The following is a 22,084-nucleotide window of genomic DNA, read 5'->3' on the forward strand; positions in this document are numbered from 1 at the left end:
TTCTTTTCTTTTCTCTGGGTTTCTAACATAATGTCCTATATTCTGGTATCTGTGTATCTGTATCTGGTATCTCCCTTTCTACATAAGTTCTTAAGAAGAATGAGTAATCATTCAAAGTCTGGAACATGATTCATACTCAACAAATGTTTCTTAGGTAATTTAAGTAATGAACAAGTAGATGAATGAGTGAAAGATTATCTTTGTATTCTTACACATTTACAGTGCCTCACCATAAAAATGTGGCAAATATATATTGAAAATGAATAAATGAAATAATCAACTGAAGTTTTGAGAATTATAAAGCTGAGCTAGTATGGCCAAATCTATGTTTCCGATCTCTATTATAATCATTCAAAAATTGAACATGATATATGACAGATATGTACATACATATATATGTGGTGGATACATATATATATTCACATATATGACAGATGTACTTATCTGTCTGACCTGGCATGCTACATTCCGTTGGGGTCTCAAAGAGTCAGACAGGGCAGAGTGACTGAACTGAACTGAACTGATATGACAGATACCTTTATATGTTTATATATGTTAAACCAGAACATTCAGGTCACCATGTTACCAATTATTCCACAATTATTGTGAATAAAGTGAAGTATACTATACATACAAATAGTTTATCAGTAAAAATTCTGTTAAGTACCAAATATATTTTTCTATAAGTTTCTTGAGGGCAGAGTTTGTCACATTCGTAGATATAATCCTGTCCACCTCAATACTTGCCCCATTTTACTTTAATACCTAGCACTTAAATATTCAAAAATGGTTTACATGAACTGAACTTGTACTTTTTGTGCTTTGGAAATAAGCTAATTTTGCAATATTACCAGCAAGTGAGTTAAGGAATCTTCATGGCTTTGTCTGATTTTTTCTAAGCCTATTACTACTTCCAGCTTATTATTTTTTTCTTTAAAAAATACAGTGACTATTGAACCCTATTATTTGAAGAAGCAAATAATATACATAAACTAATAGCTGATTCTCAATAAGACATTAATCCAAGTGAGAAAATTCAAATTTGATCAGTGAAATAATAGCTAGACAGAGTTAGACCCAAAATAACAGCATATATTGGGTCTCCAATAGAGGATTTATGTTCTTGTCATCCAGAAGCTTTAAGAATATATAAAGAAATAAGGAATAACATTTTAAAGTCTATTGGGAAAACTGAAAACATTGGGAGTATTTTCCCCCTCGGGAGACAGGATAAAAAGATAACTTCTGCCTAGTTTGGTGAAAATAGTTCCACCATAAGAAATGAGTATTTGTTTGACTGACAAGTTTTATACTTTAATTTCTTCATGAGAAGAAATCTACCTGGAGATAAAACTTTCTTATTAACTTTGTCAGTCTGTTGGTACTCTAAAATGTTCAGAGCATAAAACACTTATTTGCACAACCCCTAAATAATGCATTATTATCTGCCTATCTAGAGCATGTTGACTGAAAAAGAAGTAATCAGCTTTCGTTTGGGACAAATTAAATGGAATAATTGTAATTCTGATATGATAAATATTGATAGAGTTTTTATCTATAGTTTTGATATTATACAGTTAAATAGAAATGTTTTAGTGAGTGTCATTTATCTTAACATTTAACGTACAGGATCGTTATAGAACTATCTATGGTTTACCATTTCCTAGGAGGTAGGGGGAAAAAGAAAACAAATCAGTTGTGTTTGTACCTTAGATTTTAACATATTTAGTAACTTAATTTGCACTTAAAACATTGCATTGTACAACAAGTGGAACTATAATTACTAAAAGTTATAGGTATCAGAAACAGGAAAAAAATGTCTACCTGAGAGTCAAGACTTAGTGAGAATCAGAATTTCAGACCTTAGACAAATAGCATGCCTCAGAATTTCATTCTTTTCATCAGTAAAATGGGTTGTTGAGAAGATCAGTTCGGGAGATTAGTGTGAAGATTTAAAAAAGAACAGCAGCAGTAATAACGATAAAACAGCAATGAAGGCTCGTGTTTACTAGGTACCTAATATGTGAAGTAGGATTTAATTGTAGAACGTTGCTGTCATCATCCTTAAAGTGTTTGTGTTTTGGTTCGCAGGAACTTGTTTGTTTCTGACTCAGTGTCTTTCACAGTTTGAAGCAAATACAGAAAGTTCCTTTTTTGGAAAAGGAATCAAGTGGGAGGAAAAACCTCAATCTGTGTTCTGAGTACTTCATATTATCAGTTTCTGCTTATTATGATGCTTCATCTTTACTAGGTTCTAAAAATTGAAGTTTTATTTAGTTTGCAGATAGCTTCTCTTGTCTTGTCACAGGGGTTAGTTATCTCAATCGTTGAGATGCTTAAAAAATTCAAATGTTTTTCTCTGTTATAAAAGCCTATCTTATAACCCAATACAGTTTCCTTCCCACCCTCCGCATTACAATTTTAGCTATGGGTACTGGAAATTAACATTAGTTTGGCAAATATAAACACTTTTTAACAATTTGGGATCAGTTAATATTTTTTCATACCATTAAACCTATTTGTAAATCTCATTTTAGTAATGATAATATTTCCAGTTGTATGGATATCATATAATTTATTTAACCATCCCATTAATTCTTACTATTCATATTTTTTTAGATTATTTTTATAGTAAATAATAATACAGTATATATCTGTGAAAGATGTTTTCTGAGTCAAAACTTTCCTATTCTCTTTGTTTCTCTCTCTCTCACACACACACACACACACGCTCACACTCTGTGTGTTTTTCTTGCAATATACTCACTGCGGCACCTACTTCTGATATTCAGTTGCAGAGACAGAAAACTGCTCCAGTGCCTTGAGAACACTGTTAATAGCCTGTGTTGAATTTAGTAAGAGACACTACTGTTTATACCCTTGTTTACTGTACTGTTTTGTTGACAATTTAAAAGTTTTCTTGGGTGATTTTGACTACATAACAATTTTGCCTTAGGCTTTGATAACTGGGGAACCTTATCCTGCCCATGTAACATCACTGAAATGGAAATTTTTGAATCAGATAATCTCATTTTTAGTTAGAAAGTTGATGGTTGATGAATATATGGTAATATAGTTAAACTATAGTTCAAGACAATAAGTTTAGTTTTGCTTTTCAATAAACCAATCTTCTTTTAACTTAATTTATTCCTAGGATATAAATAGGAACAATGTAAGATAGGGGTGGGATTACCGATCAGGAATACACAGTCAAATAACAAATAGGGTAATATAAGGGAGCTGGAAATTTCTGGGATCACGTAAAATAGCAAAATTTAAAAGAACACCCCTTTGAATTCTAGAGCTATGAGGCACCTTCAGGCTTATTCCCTTCTAGTCATTTCATTTTAGAAATGAGTATATACACATCCTATAGAGACCAGGAGGATTTACCAAAGTAATTAATGACAGAGGCTAGAACCCAGATGGCCCAATTTTTAAGCCAGGGTCTTTCCACTATACTGTGCTGTTAAAAGTTTTGCAAAGACATATCAATTAAATGTAATGTATCTGTGAAGCTATTGCTATACTGTATAATTAATTTACTTAGTTAAAATTAATGAACTTATTTTAGTGTACATTAATTAACAAATGAGCATTAATTTTGCTATTGTAGAAGACATTCATAAATCATTTGGATGGTATGCCACTTTTAAAAAGGCTGTACAAACACATGAAAAGATGCTCAACATCACTCATTATCAGAGAAATGCAAATCAAAACCACAATGAGGTACCACTTCACACCAGTCAGAATGGCTGCGATCCAAAAATCTGCAAGCAATAAATGCTGGAGAGGATGTGGAGAAAAGGGAACCCTCCTACACTGTTGGTGGGAATGCAAACTAGTACAGCCACTATGGAGAACAGTGTGGAGATTCCTTAAAAAATTGCAAATAGAACTCCCTTATGACCCAGCAATCCCACTGCTGGGCATATACACCGAGGAAACCAGAATTGAAAGAGACACATGTACCCCAATGTTCATCGCAGCACTGATTATAATAGCCAGGACATGGAAACAACCTAGATGTCCATCAGCAGATGAATGGATAAGAAAGCTGTGGTACATATACACAATGGAGTATTACTCAGCCGTTAAAAAGAATTCATTTGAATCAGTTCTGATGAGATGGACGAAACTGGAGCTGATTATACAGAGTGAAGTAAGCCAGAAAGAAAAACACCAATACAGTATACTAACACATATATATGGAATTTAGAAAGATGGCAATGACGACCCTGTATGCAAGACAGGAAAAAAGACGCAGCTGTCTATAACGGACTTTTGGACTCAGAGGGAGAGGGAGAGGGTGGGATGATATGGGAGAATGGCATTCTATCATGTATACTATCATGTAAGAATTGAATCGCTAGTCTATGTCTGACGCAGGATACAGCATGCTTGGGGCTGGTGCATGGGGATGACCCACAGAGATGTTATGGGGAGGGAGGTGGGAGGGGGGTTCATGTTTGGGAACACATGTAAGAACTAAAGATTTTAAAATTAAAAAAAAGAAAAAATAAAAAAAAAAAGAAAAATACTCTATAAATAAACTCTTTTATTAAATTCCAAATAATCAAAAAAAAAATAAAAAAAAAATAAAAAGGCTGTACAGAGAACTTATCTTTCTACTCTTTCTTTCTCTCACCCACCACTTTTTCCTCCCAGTCTTCACATAATTTACCATATTCTTAATTAAAAATATTGTTGTTGTTATTCAGTCACTAAGTTGTGTCTGACTCTTTGTGACCCCATAGGCTGCAGCACGCTAGGCTTCCCTGTCATTCACTATCTCCTGGAGTTTGTTCAAACTCATGTCCATTGAGTTAATGATGACATCCAACCATCTCATCCTCTGTCACCCCCTTCTCCTGCCCTCAATCTTTCCCAGCATCAGGGTCTTTTCCAGTGAATCAGCTCTTCACTTCAGGTGGCCAAATTACTGGAGCTTCAGCTTCAGCATCAGTCCTTCCAATGAAAACTGTTGGGTTAGCTAAAAAGTTTGTTTGGGTTTTTCCGTAAGACCTTACAGGAAAACCCAAACAAAACTTTTTAGTCAACCCAATATATCAAGGGCAGCTTTGAAGCACAGAGAACAAAAAAATACATGGGATAGTTATGATCATTTATGTTGGTGTTTGTATGCTGACTGAAAGGTCCTTTCAACAGCAGTTCAGAAGAGGATGACCTTTTTAAAATTAATTTTTATTGGCGTATAGTTGCTTTGCAGAGTTGTATTAGTTTCTGCTGTATGCAAAGTGAATCAGCTATGTGTTCACATGTATGCCCTCTTTTTTGTATTTCCTTCCCATTTAGTTCACTGAAGATTGAGCTCTACAGTAGGTCCTCATGAGTTATGTTTTATGCATAGTGTCAGTAGTGTATACCTGTCAGTCCCAGTCTCCCAATTCATCCCACTCCCCTTTCCCTCCTTGGTGTTCATATGTTTGTTCACTATATCTGTGTTTCTGTTTTGCAAATAAGATCATCTATACCGTTCTTCTAGATTCCACGTATATATGTTAATATACAATGTTTGTTTTTCTGAGGATGGCCTGTTAACCACCTTGCCCAGTTCCCACACTCCCCATTTATTGTTGCCCACATGGACCCCTGCCATAGAAGCAATGATTGCCTACATAATGGTATTCACAAATGAAGGACTGGTTAGACAGTGTCCAATAAGTAATGACATGAAGAAGGAGAATGTTTCCATAACTTCTTTATTTTCGTGAATATTCCCAGCTTTCATGACTAATGCTCAGTAAGATTAGTTCACAAATTTCAAGGTCATGGGCAAGAAAAACCAGTGTTCAAGTTCTTTCCTACCCAAATCATTTATACTTGCACTTATTTCTTCATGATATGAACTCTTAAAAAGACCTCAAATTCCTTGTTTCTATTCTGTGCAGAAATAGGTGGCTGTCACTACCAGTATCAATTCCATCAAGAGAACAGGAGCATGTCCATCAACATCAAACTTTAGGTCAAAGTTCAGAAGAATTAACTTGAAACCAATAAGGCTAATCTTTATTTTTCATGCAATAATGGCAGAGGCCCTTTCAGGCAGAAGTGTGTCCTTGCTTTCGCATCATTTGAGAAGTGAAATATATTGCTCTTTTTGAGAACTTGAAATCAGTATATCCCTTTTACTTAGTATAAAGGATGTGTACATAGTTTTCATGCCTGACTTTTTATGACTCAGTTTAAAGACACAATATATAAATAATTTGTATGCAGTTTATCATTCATCCTTCTGAAAAGTCATAATTTAAATCTTTAATTTCATTTTTATTGAACTTCTTATTTCTGTTTCATATTAACGATTTGGGTGAATGAATTAAACTTGCTCTTGGATAGTAAGCATAAAGACATCTATTAATACTGTAGCTATATTTAATAGTAATGTCAAGATATGATGATGTAACACCAGTAAAGTAAAACTTCATTTGACACTATTCAGGTTGTTACCAAGATGATGAAATTTATAAAGGTGATTGTTGAGAGGATATTTAATTAACATGGAGCAAACTTAGAAAAGGTTTGAAACTTTTACTTGCCATGCTGTTGATTTGGTTTGGTTAACTTCACAAGGTGCAGTGATAAGCCTTTTCTCATTTTATCTGTATTGATTTGGACTTCAGAAAGTTGAAGGGAAGGTTTTTCAACTTCTCAAATTTTACTTCTGTCCAAAATGTTATTTATTCTCCTTCTTATGTTATTAAAAATCATTCCATAAGACAGTTTCTTTCATATACATTGAGAAATGTATGATGTTGCCGAGAGCAAGCTGTCTGCCCTAAGTTAGGTCTGGACACATAAAGACAAATATGGTGCCGTTAGAAAATTTTTAAGGACTCAGGAAATGATCTGAAAGAACTAACTGAAATTTTGAAACCTGTAATTCTTTCCTTGGTAACTAAATGGAAAAATTAGTCTTTCCATTGATAAATAATGCAGTGATTCTAGAACCAAAGAGATGGCACTAAGTTTATGATAGCCGTGTTCTTTGGAAATCATTGCATGGGTCATTGTTATTGCCCCAAACCTCAGTATAAATTTCTGTATTCTAAAATTATGCCACAGAAGGCAATTTTAAGTGTAGTTTTAATTTAAATATTAAATATTCTACATGATACAAAGCATAATAAATACTCCAAAATGCTTACTGAATAATTACCATACATACAGCTTAGAAGATACATGCAAGTATTATACTTATTTTAATATAAGTAGATAAATCTATTTTTTTATGAATGCAGAGTAAATTTTAAAAAATAATTTTTCATTGCTTGCTTGTTTAAAATAATATTCAGTGGAGAAAATCCAGGATAAAAAAAATCCAGGACAAATCTCTGGTTGCTTTCTGAAAATGTATTTTTCTGTTTCATTTACAGTATGATTAAAACATTGCATGTATTACTTTTAATATGGAAGATATAATAAGTAATATTTCAAGAGTCATTTTACTAAGGACTTCATATGCGTTATGAATTACTTAATTCTTTGAAGAGTTCTCTGAGGTGGGAATTCCTTTATTCTAATTTTTGAGAAGAAACAACCAAGGCCTACGGTTGCATGGCCTGGATCATATAATAGTAGTGGGATAGCTAGGATTTAAATTCAGGTCTGTCTTGATTGCAGAGCTGGGTCTCTTAGTCACTCTTGCTCACTTTTCCTGGAATTTCAGAGAATACAGGGTTTGTCTGTCTTGTGTTTACATGTAGATTTGTAAGCAGTGTTGAAAAATTGCAAAATGAGAAATCATCAAAGAAAACCACAGACTTTGCAAATAATAGGTTTTGTCAATGACCTGCTGTTTTTGTGAGCTTCACCGGTATGAATAAGACAATAAAATCGAATCTTTTCCTCCCTTTAGCTTTGTAATAAAATAGTGTTTCTGGTGAGCTTTGTTGGAAATCGTGGTACGTTCACCCGAGGCTACCGAGCGGTCATCCTGGATATGGCCTTTCTCTACCACGTGGCGTATGTCCTGGTTTGCATGCTGGGCCTCTTTGTCCATGAATTCTTCTATAGCTTCCTGGTGAGTACATCTCTATGTGGACAGTCACTGCTGAAAAACATACACAATGCTGCTGCTTCTTATGCTTCTCTCTTTGATTTTTTTAAGCAGAGTCTGGCATTGAGGACAAATTATGTTATTTTTAGACTTGCCTGGGAAAATCATGCATTATCATTATTTTTAGTCTTTTTCTCTGAGATACTACATAGGTGGTGCAATTCTTTATGTACTCTCTGAGACCCAGCTCTTGACCCAGGCTTCGTGTAGTGGGCTGCTTTGGGTTTTAGCCACATCATATTGGCTTAGAGATTCTTGAGCAAGAAAAGCGATTTATTTTCTTGATACTGAATTCATTGTATTTATTTATAATCCCAGGTATCTTGCATATCTTTAGAATGGCATATAAATAAACTGAGAGGGAAAGCCAACAGTCAGCAAAAAGACAATGAGCTGTTTCAAGGACAGTCTTATAGTTTCAGACTTAACATGGCGTTGCTGTTAAACTTATTTATGTATATCTATTCATTGGATAGACTTGCAGATTTCTTCTAAAGTTGTATTTTGGTTTTGGTTTTGGCTTTTGTTGACTATCAGTTTTCCTTCCTATGTGTGTGCTCTCCAGCCATAAGCCAGGGGAAGAGTCGACGCAAGTATAGAATGCTTTGAACCATAGACCGTTGCCAGGTTAGCATCATGATGCCATAAGCACAATTTCTTTCTATCTTTCCCTCACAACTGATGTGCAGAGGAGAGCACTACCCAGTAAAATAGTTCCTAAAGAACAAGCTGAAGATCTAAAAACATTATCTTGACTGGTCTGCTTAGATCATGAGAGGCAAATTCGTAGTCTTCTGCTGCCCTGTTATCCAGAACAGCCACATTCTGGATAAGAGGCTGCATTTTCATTTACCCTAAAGCAATGGAAAGAGCCGCAGTGAAGAATGGATTTGTCCCTTATCAACATAAGGATACAAAATTATATTCTAGGCAGTTTAGTTAGATTAGTATTCAGCAATCAAAAGTAGATTTTTTTTTTCTGATCCAGGGATGCAAATGAATATCTTCTTTGCTCTGATTCACCATAAAACTTCCATTAAAAAAAATCTGCCTATGATATTTAATAGACAAGTTATATCATGTATTATATATGATATAATTTGTTATACCCAGAACCTTTCCCTGACTGTAATATGTAAAATTTATGACAGTGTTTTTATAAAAAAAACTCCCTATTTATAAAATGGATAGGTTTAGTATGAGAGACTAATAATATCAAGACCCATTAAAGAAATAATATGAAAACCATGTGAAATGATGTATGTAACTCTGCATTATTGAAGGAAAGGTTTTTGACAAAATAAAGGTATATTTGAATTATTATATGAGTTATTAATAGTAATGTTACTGTTAATTTGTGTTAGTCTTATTTTCTATTTGCTTTTTCCTCATCTTTCATCTTTCAAATTGTACAACACTGATGCTAATTTGTCTTCATTGGGTTGATTATAAAAGGATATATTTCATTTTCATGTTTAGAGTACTAGGAGGACATTTTATTGAATATAGTGCTAAAATAGTATTTCAATGTATTTTAAAATATTTTTATATTTAAAAAATATATGAATATGCACTCTCAGTTATGTCCACAAATGCCCGGGCATCCTTTAACCAGTAATAAAAACCACACTGTAGATTTTTCTTACAGAAATAAACAGAAGGAACCATTCATCTGTCTAATGTCAATACCTTTGCCTTCTCAAACTTCTGATTCCATACATATGGAATGGGGCCCCAAAATATGTATTTCTTAGCAAGCATCCCATCGGTTTATGAAAACTAAAAACTTTCAGAAACTATCCAGAAATGAACTAGATATTTTGCCAGACCTTTTCTTCCAACCACTGTTCAACTGAGGAAAAATCTCCTTTCTGTAAAATGTTTAAATAAGTTAAATAAGCCGGGTCAATAATTTGGAAGCTGAATCAGCATTGCTTAATTTGTCTTTATGGAAGAATATGGACTTTATTTCTAAATGTTGTAGCTCCCTCCTAAGATAAACAGATAGCAAAATAGTTAAACATATGTTTTTATATTTGACCATCATAAAATATCCGTGTCTTAAGGTGAGCAAACAAGTTAATATCTTTAGGGCAATTATTTGCACAGCTGCAATTAAATTGGTAAGTAACCATATAAGCCTCAGTACTTAGAAAAACAGTGTACAAAGCCCTGGTGTTTCTGAAAGGATGAGTGACACTGATAATTGAAACGAGTTCAGAAATTCTAACCACTGCCCACAGATAGTAGAAGACAAACCCAACTATTCCAGTGTTAAAAATGCTATCCATTTCCATACTGCTATTAATGCCTTCTTTAAAGTAACTGTTACTTTATTGCCTTTAACCAGCTTTTGATAATAAAACAGGTACTTTCTAATGTTTAATTTCAACATTATAATATAACAATAAATAAAATTTTCCCTAATGTTGACAACAGATAGCAAACGCATACCTAGGTTCCTAATTAGAGCATAGATTTTCTACTACTAAATACAAAATTGATGGTAACCTATGAGAAGAAATGAATTAGTGCTGTGTATTACACTTTTGTTTCCACAAGTACATACTAAAGTGATAGATTTTGCCCTCATTCTACCTGTTTAACTAAGAAAGATGTTTACATTTCTCAAATATTTTTAAATTGCATACTTTTTCTATTAATATTATAGTGGGCTCATAAAATTGAATTCTTATCATCTCACCTCTAATCCCTTAATTAAACAATCCATTGAATGAATCTGTCAATTATTCATCACGTAGGTGAACATAATTCAGCATTTTCACATTAGCTCTTTTACTTATTCCAGAGGCAACTGCAGAATATTAGAAAGATTAAAAATAGGGAATAAGCAGCTAAGTTGATTACATATAATATTATAATTCTAAATGCAAATTTGAATTTTCTGTGCTATTTCCATGTCTTAAAAAAGTTGATATTTTGTTGGTTGGGAAATCAGTAGATGCACATTATATATTGTATTAGAGTTATCTTTAGTGAAAAGCAGTTTATTAATACGTCCCAACTAGAGAAGAAATACCTATCTTGGTTCATTTTTAAGGCCTTATTTATATTGTTATTCTCTCATGGATAAACTAAAATGGCTGCATTTGTATTTGTGATTACCCTTGTATTTATTCACTTGTTGCTTCATTGCATTTTTTCCCCTGCCTTTGTTTTCTTTTCTTTTCTTTTTTCCTGTAGCTTTTTGATTTGGTTTATAGAGAAGAGACTCTGCTCAATGTCATAAAAAGTGTCACACGGAACGGCCGATCCATTATTCTAACTGCGGTTCTTGCCCTCATCCTTGTCTACCTGTTTTCCATTATTGGGTTCCTTTTTCTGAAGGATGACTTCACTATGGAGGTGGATAGGCTGAAAAACAGAACTCCCATCACAGGTAATGCACTTAATATCCTTACAAAACTCGCAGGTTTGATCCCTGGGTTGTGATGATCCCTGGAGAAGGAAATGGCAACCAACTCCAGCCTTCTTGCCTAGGAAACCCCATGGACAGAGGATCCTGGTGGGCTGCAATCCATGGGATGGCAAAGAGTTGGACATAGTGACTGATCACGCACAGCTTGTACATAGCTTGTTAAGAGGATCACAGATAAACACTAATGGAGGCAATGTTTTCTTTCATTGCTTTGAAAACATTTTCTTATTCACTAAGAGCTCATGAGTGTGAAATACCCATAGGCTGTATGTTAGCTGACAGTGTGTACTATTTAGGAAAATCTTTGTACAAGAAGCATCACATAAGCTCAGTCTTAGTACAGAAGTTTCAACAGTTGTTGACCGTACTCCAAGAGACAGTTGACAATTTCAATTCAGGGTAACTGCTTTGAGATTCTTTTCCTTCTTTCCTCCTCTTTTTCCCATTGTGGGCTAGCTCTCCCAAGAATATCCAGCATCATTTACAACCATTACTTCATACATTTTTCTCACAGTACATTATATTATACGTGAATAACTGGAAAGTATAAATGCTCAAAGTATTGTCATTAATACTGTCAGAATTAAGACTGTCCATGAGTCTGTGGCTGTCAGAATTTCTGTGTGATATTTATTTTTGTTGTCTGACTGGTTCGCCATGCCCCATTTATACTCACTGTGATTCTTGAGATGTGAGGGTTGATTCTTTCCATCTTACTTTGGATTTTTTATTTATTATGTTCCCTAATGATTTCTTTTTTCCCTTTTGCCTACATTTGTTGTTTTGGTTAAATTTTATTCTTACTCTCATTTCACTCTCCTGTTTTGCTAGATGGATGTCATAGTTACTGCACTTTGCTAACAGTTTCTCTGGGTGATTCCACTGCCTGTGGATTGCAGGGAAAGGAAGCCACAAAATGACACTTTCTTTCTTCAAACCATCAAATTTAAAAGCAGGATTTTGGATTTAACTAGTGGTGCTTTTAAAATATAGCATAATTAAATGGCATTTAAATCTGTTAGAGTCTAAGTGATCAAAGCATAGAATAGAAACATCATATACATAAGCTGAAAGTTATTAAACTTGAGACTGAATTTCAGACCTAGGTAGTAGTCTTTGTTCACAGCCACATCGTACATTTTCTGTTATGACCTTTCTTGTTCTTCCTTAAATGTTTCTTTATCCAGAGATTTACAGGTATAAATATTTATAGGAAAAGCTCATCTATACAAATACACCCAAAACTCCACTTGTACTAAACTGTGAATTCCTATTCTCAAAAATCTTTGTCTAAGTATTTACTAGGCTTAATCACATTGATTTATGCAATACAGAGTAAGTCTGACCCTTGAGTGAAGTCATTCAGTCGTGTCTGACTCTTTGTGACCCCGTGGACTGTAGCCCACCAGGCTCCTCTGTCCATGGGATTTTCCAGGCAGGAATACTGGAGTGGGTTGCCATTTCCTTTTCCAGGGGATCTGCCCAACCCAGGGATAGAACCCAGGTCTTCCGCATTGCAGGCAGATGCTTTAACCTCTGAGCTACCAGGGAAGTCCAGGAAGCCTGACCCTTGGGCATCATAATTTCTGAATTCAAATGTATATGGTCATTATTGTTTTATGAATCTTGTAGTAAATAATTTTAATTGTGTTGTTTTAAAAGAAGGTTAGTGTCATTATATTATGGATATATTTTCCTTAGAAATATTTTATTTTAAAAGTCTTCTTTTTTTTACAAAATAAGTAGCACTGAAACTAAAATGTCAAGATCGTCACTAAAAATATTTATGCGTTTATATGAAAACTGTTAAATAAAGCATTTATAAATGCTCTGTAAATCTAGCACTCAAAACCAGCTAACAAAGTTAAACTTTTGATTCCTCAAAGACTGAGAGCTTTTTATTTCATAGAGTGTACGTGATACCATTTCCTTGGAAAATCACTCGTATTTACGTTGTTGTTGTTCATTGTTCAGTGGCTCTGTCATGTCCAACTCTGTGACCCCATAGGCTGCAGCACGCCAGGCTTCCCTGTCCTTCACTAACTCCCAAAGTTTGCTCAAAATCATGTCCATTGAGTTGGTGATGACATCCAACCATCTTGTCCTCTGTCTCCCCCTTCTCCTCCTGCCTGCAATCTTTCCCAGCACCAGGGTCTTTTCCAGTGAGTCAGTTCTTCGCATCAGGTGGCCAAAGTATTGGAGCTTTGGCTTAATTTCTAATTTTATATATTATGGCTGTTGATACATAGCATAAAGTTTATCCTTTCAGTTATTGAACACTATTTTCTCCCAGAGTTGAGTGAAATTATCAAAGATACACATCTGGAGAGCAAGTGAAATTGGGAGTGTATAAATACACAACCCTTCAGCGAATGTGAAGAGTCAGGGAGCAAAGAGGAGGTTGAGATTCTAGAGTAAATGACAGGAGCATCACAGGCACGTGGGAGAACAGGGGGCTGATAATTTGCCAATGGCCTTGGGAATTCAGCACAGTGCAGATCTCACCTTTGGCACCAGTAGAATCTGAGTAGGTGCAGGAAGCTCCATCTGACAGTGGTCAGGGGAATCCGTGTGTTAGATGAGCCCAAGGAGTTGGCGAGAAGGTGGTGTTGCCAAGTGGAGGGTCCAGAGTCTCCCCTGCTGTCCCTCTTGCCCCTCCTCAGTGCTGGCCTCCTATTTCTCACCCTCTTTTCCTCTTCCCAGGAAACTGTAGAAACTTCCAGATGGCTTCAGATGGCATCCTCTCTTCTGCCAGTCCATGTCGTTCATTGCACCCATGGCTCTGGTTCTGTGTCTCATGGGTTCAGAGCCTTGCTGGATCCTGGGCTGGCTGTGGAATGCTTTGTTTAAAATCCTTAGCCTGGAAGCTCTGCCTCGTCTGTGCCTTTGCTGTGCCCTTTTTTATACCGCTTGTTCCTGGAACTGCAGCCTTTTCTCTCTACCTGTGTAAATCCTGTCTCCTCGAGATGGATCTTTTCCCGAAAAGCTTTGTAGTTTCCTTTCTAGAATTCCCTGCTCCCTCTCCTGAGGTACTCCTTCACTTCACCTGTACTGCACTTCCTTTATTCAGCTATAACTATGTCTGTACGCCTCTGTGTCCCTAATGGATTGTGGGTTCTTCAAGGCCCCAACTCTGAGCCCTCAGAGCCTAGCACAAAGTGAGTAAATATTTACTAATTTAAGGGAATGGCTATAAGGGACACTCAGGAACCTCACCTCTCTTTCTCTGACCACCTGACTCACGCTACACCCGTGATATACCCGCCAAGCTGCCCCAGTCAGGGTGCGCGGAGAGACGGAGGTGAAATCGGTGACCTCCTTCCTCGTGGACCCCAACTCTCTCGTCTCCAGGGCTGTGTCAGCGGCAAACCCAGGCCTAGTCCCTCTCCTCATCACATGTCCGAACTCCAGCCACCATTCTCCGTTTGCACCCTCTCCTCATTAAACAACCAGCCTAACCTTGGCAGGGTGCTGCCCTGACATGCACTTGAATATTTTTTCAGTGTATAAAAATGAACAGATGGAAGAGGAAATGGCAGCCCACTCCAGTATTCTCGCCTGGGAAATCCCCTGGACAGAGGAGCCTGGCAGGCTACAGTCCATGGGGTCACAAAGAGTTAGACACAACTCAGTGGTTAACCAACCAAGAAGACGATAAACGAAATGTGCTTAAGCAGGGGGGAAAAAAAAGAAGCAAACCAAATCCTCTCCCTGTATCTTCTGGGCTTTCCTTGATGGCTTCATGTAATAAATGGGTTTGAGAGGAATGAACCTATTCACTTTGTTACTAACAACAAACTATGTGAAACTTTTTTATGTGGAGAAAAAGGTTGCTATTTTCTGTTACATCTGGGCCAGGGAGGTAGGTGGTAAGCCAGCAAGCAGATGGATCCTTGGGGACTAAGGAAGAAAAGGAAGATCCTGAAAGGGATCTGGTGGATGATTCTCACTTCCTTGAGATGCTTTATGCCCTGGGCCCAGGAGCCCACATGTTACTGTTAGAGCCACCACCTCCAGCTGTGGGCATCAGTGGCTGAGGGCTCATGGGGAGCCAACAACCCTGGGGGACCGTGTTGCTGGCATTTCCAAGCCACAGCCCTGAATGCATTTGGCCATGGGAAACTTGTCATACAGGGTGGTTAGCGCCTGCAGAATTATTAATACTTTATCTCAGCCACTTTAAAAAGATAGAAAAGGCTTTTAGTGGGTTGGCCCATGAACCTATTCTCTATTTATAAAATTGCTTCAGTAGGCAAAACTGTATTCAGAGTTCCACACTAACTTAACCAAAAACTTTAGGAAGGCAGCTAATTTGGAGTAATAGTGCCTTTTATGTGTGTGCCTTTGTAATTATCTGCTCACTTCTTATCACTTGTATATTCATCTCTTTACCATGTCTCTGTTGTGTGTTCTCAGGTAGCAATGCAGTTCCTACGATGACTTTAACTTCAATCCTGAGCACGTGCGAAAAGGACAACTGCTCACCTACAATACCAGCTTCAACTACAGGTTTGTAAAAGGGGCTCCAGGACAGCATGAACTCAATGATTCTGAAGTTATGTTTAGCTGATTAAAGTTATTACACCTTGAGGCTTCCCTGATGGCTCAGTTGGTAAAGAATCCACCTGCAATGCAGGAGACCAGGGTTCAATCCCAGGGTTGGGAAGATCTCCTGGAGTTAGAAAGTTGCTCTGAAAATCTCATGGTGAGTTGAAATAGAATGGAGGGTGAAAGAACCTAAAAGTTTCAAACTAGAGAAAGGATTCTCATATCCAACATTTTGTATTCTCACCCTGTTCTTTATATCATTTCTAATCATGAGAATTTTTCAGATTTACTCTGTGGTACATACTGCTAAAAATGCTGTTACCAGATTGCAAAACCATACTGCACTCAGCAAGACCCTTTCCACTAGCCTTTCACTGAGTGTCTTACCTTTAACAAAAGAATCCATCCATTAACAAAGAATGGAAAAGCATGGGTTTAGAACTCAAAAGGCTTGGTTATAATTCTTGACCCGTTGCTTTCTAGATTTAGGTCTTGGATATGTTATGTAAATTTCCTAGACTTTGTTCAGATGGCTTGTCCGAAAAGAGAGGAAGGAAGAAAGGGAGGCAGGCAGGGAGATAAGGAGGTAATAGATAGATAGGTAGATAGGTAGATAGGTAGGTAGATAGGTAGGTAGGTAGGTAGAGAGATAGGTAGATAGATAGGTAGGTAGATAGATAGGTAGATAGATAGATAGATAGGTAGGTAGGTAGATAGATAGGTAGATAGATAGGTAGGTAGATAGATAGGTAGATAGATAGATAGGTAGGTAGGTAGATAGATAGGTAGATAGATAGGTAGGTAGATAGATAGATAGGTAGGTAGATAGATAGATAGGTAGGTAGATAGATAGGTAGATAGATAGGTAGGTAGATAGATAGATAGGTAGGTAGGTAGGTAGATAGATAGATAGGTAGGTATGTAGGTAGGGCTTATGATATTTTCTTGCCTGCAAAGGAACAAATGTAACCATACATACAAAAAATGTTTAAAACTCTACATTGTCCTCTTAGGATGTGGCAGGAATTTGGAAACTAGGGCATATGTGAAATTTAATGAATTGTAGAAGGAATTAGTGATCTATTTCCAGAAGCAGCAGAGATTTAGGAAGTGTTTAGCTATTTCAAGAGTTCTGTATATAAAAAAGGAATGGATTTAATCTCTGTGATATCTACAAAAGGCAAAACTGGACTCAGAGAAAGTGAGGGAAGCAAGAGGTAAGCACAGCATAAGGATGGATTTCCTCACTTCCATCCAGAAGGACACTGTTTAGTCATAACAATAGAGGATTTTTCCCCAAGTTGCTTCTTACCATATGATGTCAGACTATTGCTTGAAGCCCAGCAAAAAGGAACAATCCCTTCTACTGACTAAATGTTTCATTCTCTATGACCTAAAGAGCGAGTTAAGCATATTCATATGTTCCACTGTGCTTTGAAGGTGGCTCAGTCATAAAGAATCTGCCTGCCAGTGCAGGAGATACAGGAGATGCAGGTTTGATGCCTGGGATGGGAAGATCCCCTGAAGGAGGGCAGGTCCCTGGGTTGAGAAGATCCCCTGGAGGAAAGCATGGCAACTCACTCTAGTATTCGTGCCTAGAAAATCCCATGAACACAGAAGCCTGGTGGGCTACAGTCCACGGTGTCATAAAGTCAGACACGGCTGAGCAAGCACGCACGCATATGTTCTATTCCCATGTGCCAGCAGCTCTAGGCACTGTGAGCAGTGACCACTCAGACTTCTTTTCTCCCTGACCTCCTGGGTACCCAGTTCAGGCCTATAAACCACAAACCAGTTTGTTCTGTCTTTGTGTAGCTTTACTGTGCTCTGAAGTTTCTGAAATCCCATTACATGCCTCCTCAAGCCTGTACACCTCCAGTTTCTTCATTCTTGCCTATGTATTATGGCCATTACTCTTCATGTAACACTCCAAGGCACGAGATTGAATGGGGTGATCATTTTCAGAATAGTGAAATTTGCAGTCACACCGCACTCTTGACCCATATTTGACTGACTCTCAGTTAAAATGCCATTCTTCAGTGGTTCAGTTATCAAGTCATAAATGCCTATTCTGTAGTCACGTAATTGGGAGTTTGGGATTTCAAGTATAAAACCATAAATTTATATTTATATATTTCTGCCAACCCATAGCCCCAGGCTGTCCCAGTTTTTCCTGTGAATAGAGGAGGAGCGTCTTGACCAGATGGTCTCTAGGTTTCAGGTCGCTTCCAGTGCTCACGTGCCATGAGCTCATGGTGTCCTAATGAATCCTGATTCTGTTAAGCAGTATATTCTTTCTGTCTCGTGTCATCATCAAGTCTGATAAGCTCTAGAACAGGGGTTAGCAAACTTGGCCCATGGGGAAATCTGAGAAGAAAACATGTCAAATGTCACTTGTTTCTGTACAGCTCTCGGGCTAAGAATGTTTGCAACTGAATTCATTGACTTTATTTATAGTCCCAAATATTGTTATGTGTCTTTAGAATGGCATATAAATAAAATAAGAGGGAAAGTCAACTCAGCAAAAAGAGAATGAGCTTTTTTAAGGACAGTCTTAAAGTTTCATATTTAATGTGTTCAGTTCAGTTCAGTTGCTCAGTCGTGTCCTACTCTTTGCGACCCCATGAATCGCAGCACGCCAGGCCTCCCTGTCCATCACCAACTCCCGGAGTTCACTCAGACTCACGTTCATCAAGTCAGTGATGCCATCCAGCCATCTCATCCTCAGTTGTCCCCTTCTCCTCCTGCCCCTAATCCCTCCCAGCATCAGAGTCTTTTCCAATGAGTCAACTCTTTGCATGAGGTGGCCAAAGTACTAGAGTTTCAGCTTTAGCATCATTCCTTCCAGAGACATCCCAGGACTAATCTCCTTAAGAATGGACTGGTTGGATCATCTTGCAGTCCAGGGGACTCTCAAGAGTCTTCTCCAACACTACAATTCAAAAGCATCAATTCTTCAGCACTCAGCCTTCTTCACAGTCCAACTCTCACATCCATACATGACTACTGGAAAAACTGTAGCCTTGTCTAGATGAACCTTAGTCAGCAAAGTAATGTCTCTGCTTGGTCATAACTTTCCTTCCAAGGAGTAAGCGTCTTTTAATTTCATGGCTGCACTCACCATCTGCAGTGATTTTTGAGCCCAAAAAAATAAAGTCTGACACTGTTTCCAGTGTTTCTCCATCTATTTCCCATGGAGCGATGGGACCAGATGCCATGATCTTCATATATTTAATGTGTAGCTTTTGTTAAACTTATTTACATTAAAGTTTTTTTTCTTCCTTTAAAGAAAAAGATGCATTAGAGACTATATGTAACCCACAAGGCCTAAAATATTTGTCTTGTGGCCCTTAACAGAATAAATTTTGCCAACCTCTAGAAGATTTTCACAAAAGGTGCTAGAAATGTTACATGGAGACAATGCTAAGAACAGAGTCCTTGGCATGCAGCCACTGAAAACATACTTTCAGATTGCTGTAGGCATGTTTTGTGCATTATTTACCCACAAAGAAATCTGTCTTAAATAAACTACCATTTAGCCCATGTTCCTCTATCTTTTTTAAAAAAAGTATGACATGAGGCTACTACTTAATTCCTTCTTGCCAAAGCCAGGATACATAAAATCTGCCAGTATTTTCAATTTGAGGTTAGTCAGAACCCATACTGTCTTCTCTTGATCCTGACTCCTTCCCACACTATCCTTTAAATGACCTCTCTTATCTGGGGGAATCAGCATTAATCTTATTTGTCATAGTCTGCAGAGTTTATCATAATATCAAGTTCAGGTCTAAAGATGTTTCTCTTCTCTTGCCATTATCCATGATTCAAAAAATCACAGACAGCTATTTCAAAGATGTAGACCTAGTTTAAGTAGCTGGCTAAATTTAAATCACTCTTGGGATCTTTCAGCCACCTTGAACATCAATTTATTGTCTTAAATACTTGTTACTTCTTCAATTTATCATTCTTTCTCCTAGACCAAATATGAAAACAAGTATGTTTAAAAATTTACTTTCTTGTTAGCAAAAATATTTTAACGACATGATCTCAAATAGAGTAACCCTATTCCTGCCTCATTACTGTTGTTGTTCAGTTGCCAAGTCGTGTCCAGCTCTTTGTGACCTCATGGACTGCAGCACGCCACATCTCTCCATCCCTCACCATTTCTCAGAGTTTGCCCAAGTTCATGTCCATAGACTCAGTGATGCCATCCAACCATCTCATCCTCTGTTGCCCTCTTCTCCTTCTGCCTTCAATCTTTCCCAGCATCAGGGTCTTTTCCAACGATTGGGCTGTTTGCATCAGATAGCCTAATTATTAGAGCTTCAGCTTCAGTATCAGTCCCTCCAGTGAGTATTCAAGGTTAATTCCCTTTATGAAAAGGAAAAAAAAAATTATTTCCTTTTTTAAAAAACAAATATACTGAAACAGTGGTTTGATTTTAAGAGGAAAATATTGGTTTGTCAGTAAACCAACAAAGAAACCGGTGTTCCTCCTGCCAGAGTTTGTAAAGGGGGCTGACCCAGCACAGCAGCTGAGCATCAGTGGTGCTTGTCCACCACTAAGCGTCCAGAAGCTCTAAGGTGCAGTGTGAGAGCTGTGGGAACCCACTTTCCAAGAATGAGGTCCTCCAGGTCACACATGTGTGCACACATCCCAGGATGTGGCTGTCCAGCTCTATGCAAGTCTGCGGATTTTAGGCTTTGTACAGTTCCCCAGGCCTTGTTGTAGATGCTCAGCCAGGTATTCTGGTGGCATTGTTTCACATATTCTCACGAATTGTGATATTTTGACCTTAATATTTAACACAATGAAGTGTTTTTGTAAATTAGAAATTAAGCCAAATCAGTACAGATCCTCAGTGATGACAGTGATATATTAATAATTATGAAAACCTTGTATATTCATTCATTTCTTCATACAACAATATTTGTTGAGCCTCTGTTATGGGCCAGCCATCATGTTGGTTATTTGGGACAGTGTTGAATAAAAGATAATCCTGGACATTATGGAAGTTATAAAATAGTGAGGGAAGCAAAGTTGCAAAGTATGGAACTATGATATGGTGCTATGATAGGTAATCACAAGAGAGCCTGGCTGCCGGCAATTAGAGAAGCCCTTCTGAGGAGGGATTATGTACACTGAGATTTGGAGAATAAAAGGGGGCCAGTCAGGCCAAGAGGAAGAAAAAGCCATCTAGACGCAGGGAACTGCATAAATGAAGGCCTTGAGGCATGTTCAAGGATATAAAAATGCTACTAACTATCCTCATATTATAGGTAGAAACACTGAAGGACAGAGCCGTTCAGTAAGATCACAGCTAGTAAATCAATTTAGATCTCTGATTCAAGGCCTATGTTCCAACCTTCTAAATTTTATCGCCTCCTAAGTAACAGACTAATCTCTACAAATGGTTTATTTCCTAGCCAAAATTTAGAGATTGTTATAATTCTGCCTACCATATTGCCTTTCCCCCAAGAGTGCTTAGATAGATTTTCTTTATGCATATAGTCTTCTGAGGCAATTTCTTAAAAAATAAATCTTCTCTCTTATGTGTTTATCAACTGGAGTTAATGCTCTCGCCTGTCCCCCTGGCCTGAGGATGCTTGGCAATGTCTGGAGACTTTTCTGGTGGCCGTGACTCTGGGAAGAGTCCTACTGGCATTTAGAGGGTAGGGGCCAGGGATGCTACTAAATATCCTGCAATACACAAGACAGTCCCCACAGCAAAGACTTCTCCAGCCCCACACGCCCATGCACAGTGGTAGACAAGCCATCTGCCAATGCAGAAGATGCAGGAGAAGTGGGTTCGATCCCTGGGTCAGGAAGATCCTCTAGAAGAGGAAATGGCAACCCAATCCAGTATTCTTTCTTGCCTGGAAAATTCTATGGACAGAGGAGCCTGATGGCTCCAATCCATGGGGTTGCAAAGAGTTGGGCACAACCTGAACACACCACAAATGTCAATAGTATTAAGACTGAGAAACCCTGTTCTGTCGTAAAGCCTGTTTGGA

The 22,084-nt window shown here is 37.5% G+C and overlaps 1 protein-coding gene across 1 annotated transcript in view; it reads left to right on the forward strand.

Annotated features, from left to right (window-relative positions):
* Window positions 1-22,084, forward strand: part of ITPR2 (inositol 1,4,5-trisphosphate receptor type 2) — a 592,637-nt gene that overhangs the window by 481,036 nt on the left and 89,517 nt on the right. Inside the window, exons 50-52 of the mRNA XM_052640930.1 lie at window positions 7,883-8,047; window positions 11,288-11,483; window positions 15,939-16,031. Of these exons, the coding sequence (XP_052496890.1) occupies window positions 7,883-8,047; window positions 11,288-11,483; window positions 15,939-16,031 (454 nt within the window). The remainder of the gene's footprint in view (window positions 1-7,882; window positions 8,048-11,287; window positions 11,484-15,938; window positions 16,032-22,084) is intronic.

This window comes from Budorcas taxicolor, chromosome 5 (genome assembly GCF_023091745.1).
Source record: "Budorcas taxicolor isolate Tak-1 chromosome 5, Takin1.1, whole genome shotgun sequence".
Taxonomy (NCBI): Eukaryota; Metazoa; Chordata; class Mammalia; order Artiodactyla; family Bovidae; genus Budorcas; species Budorcas taxicolor.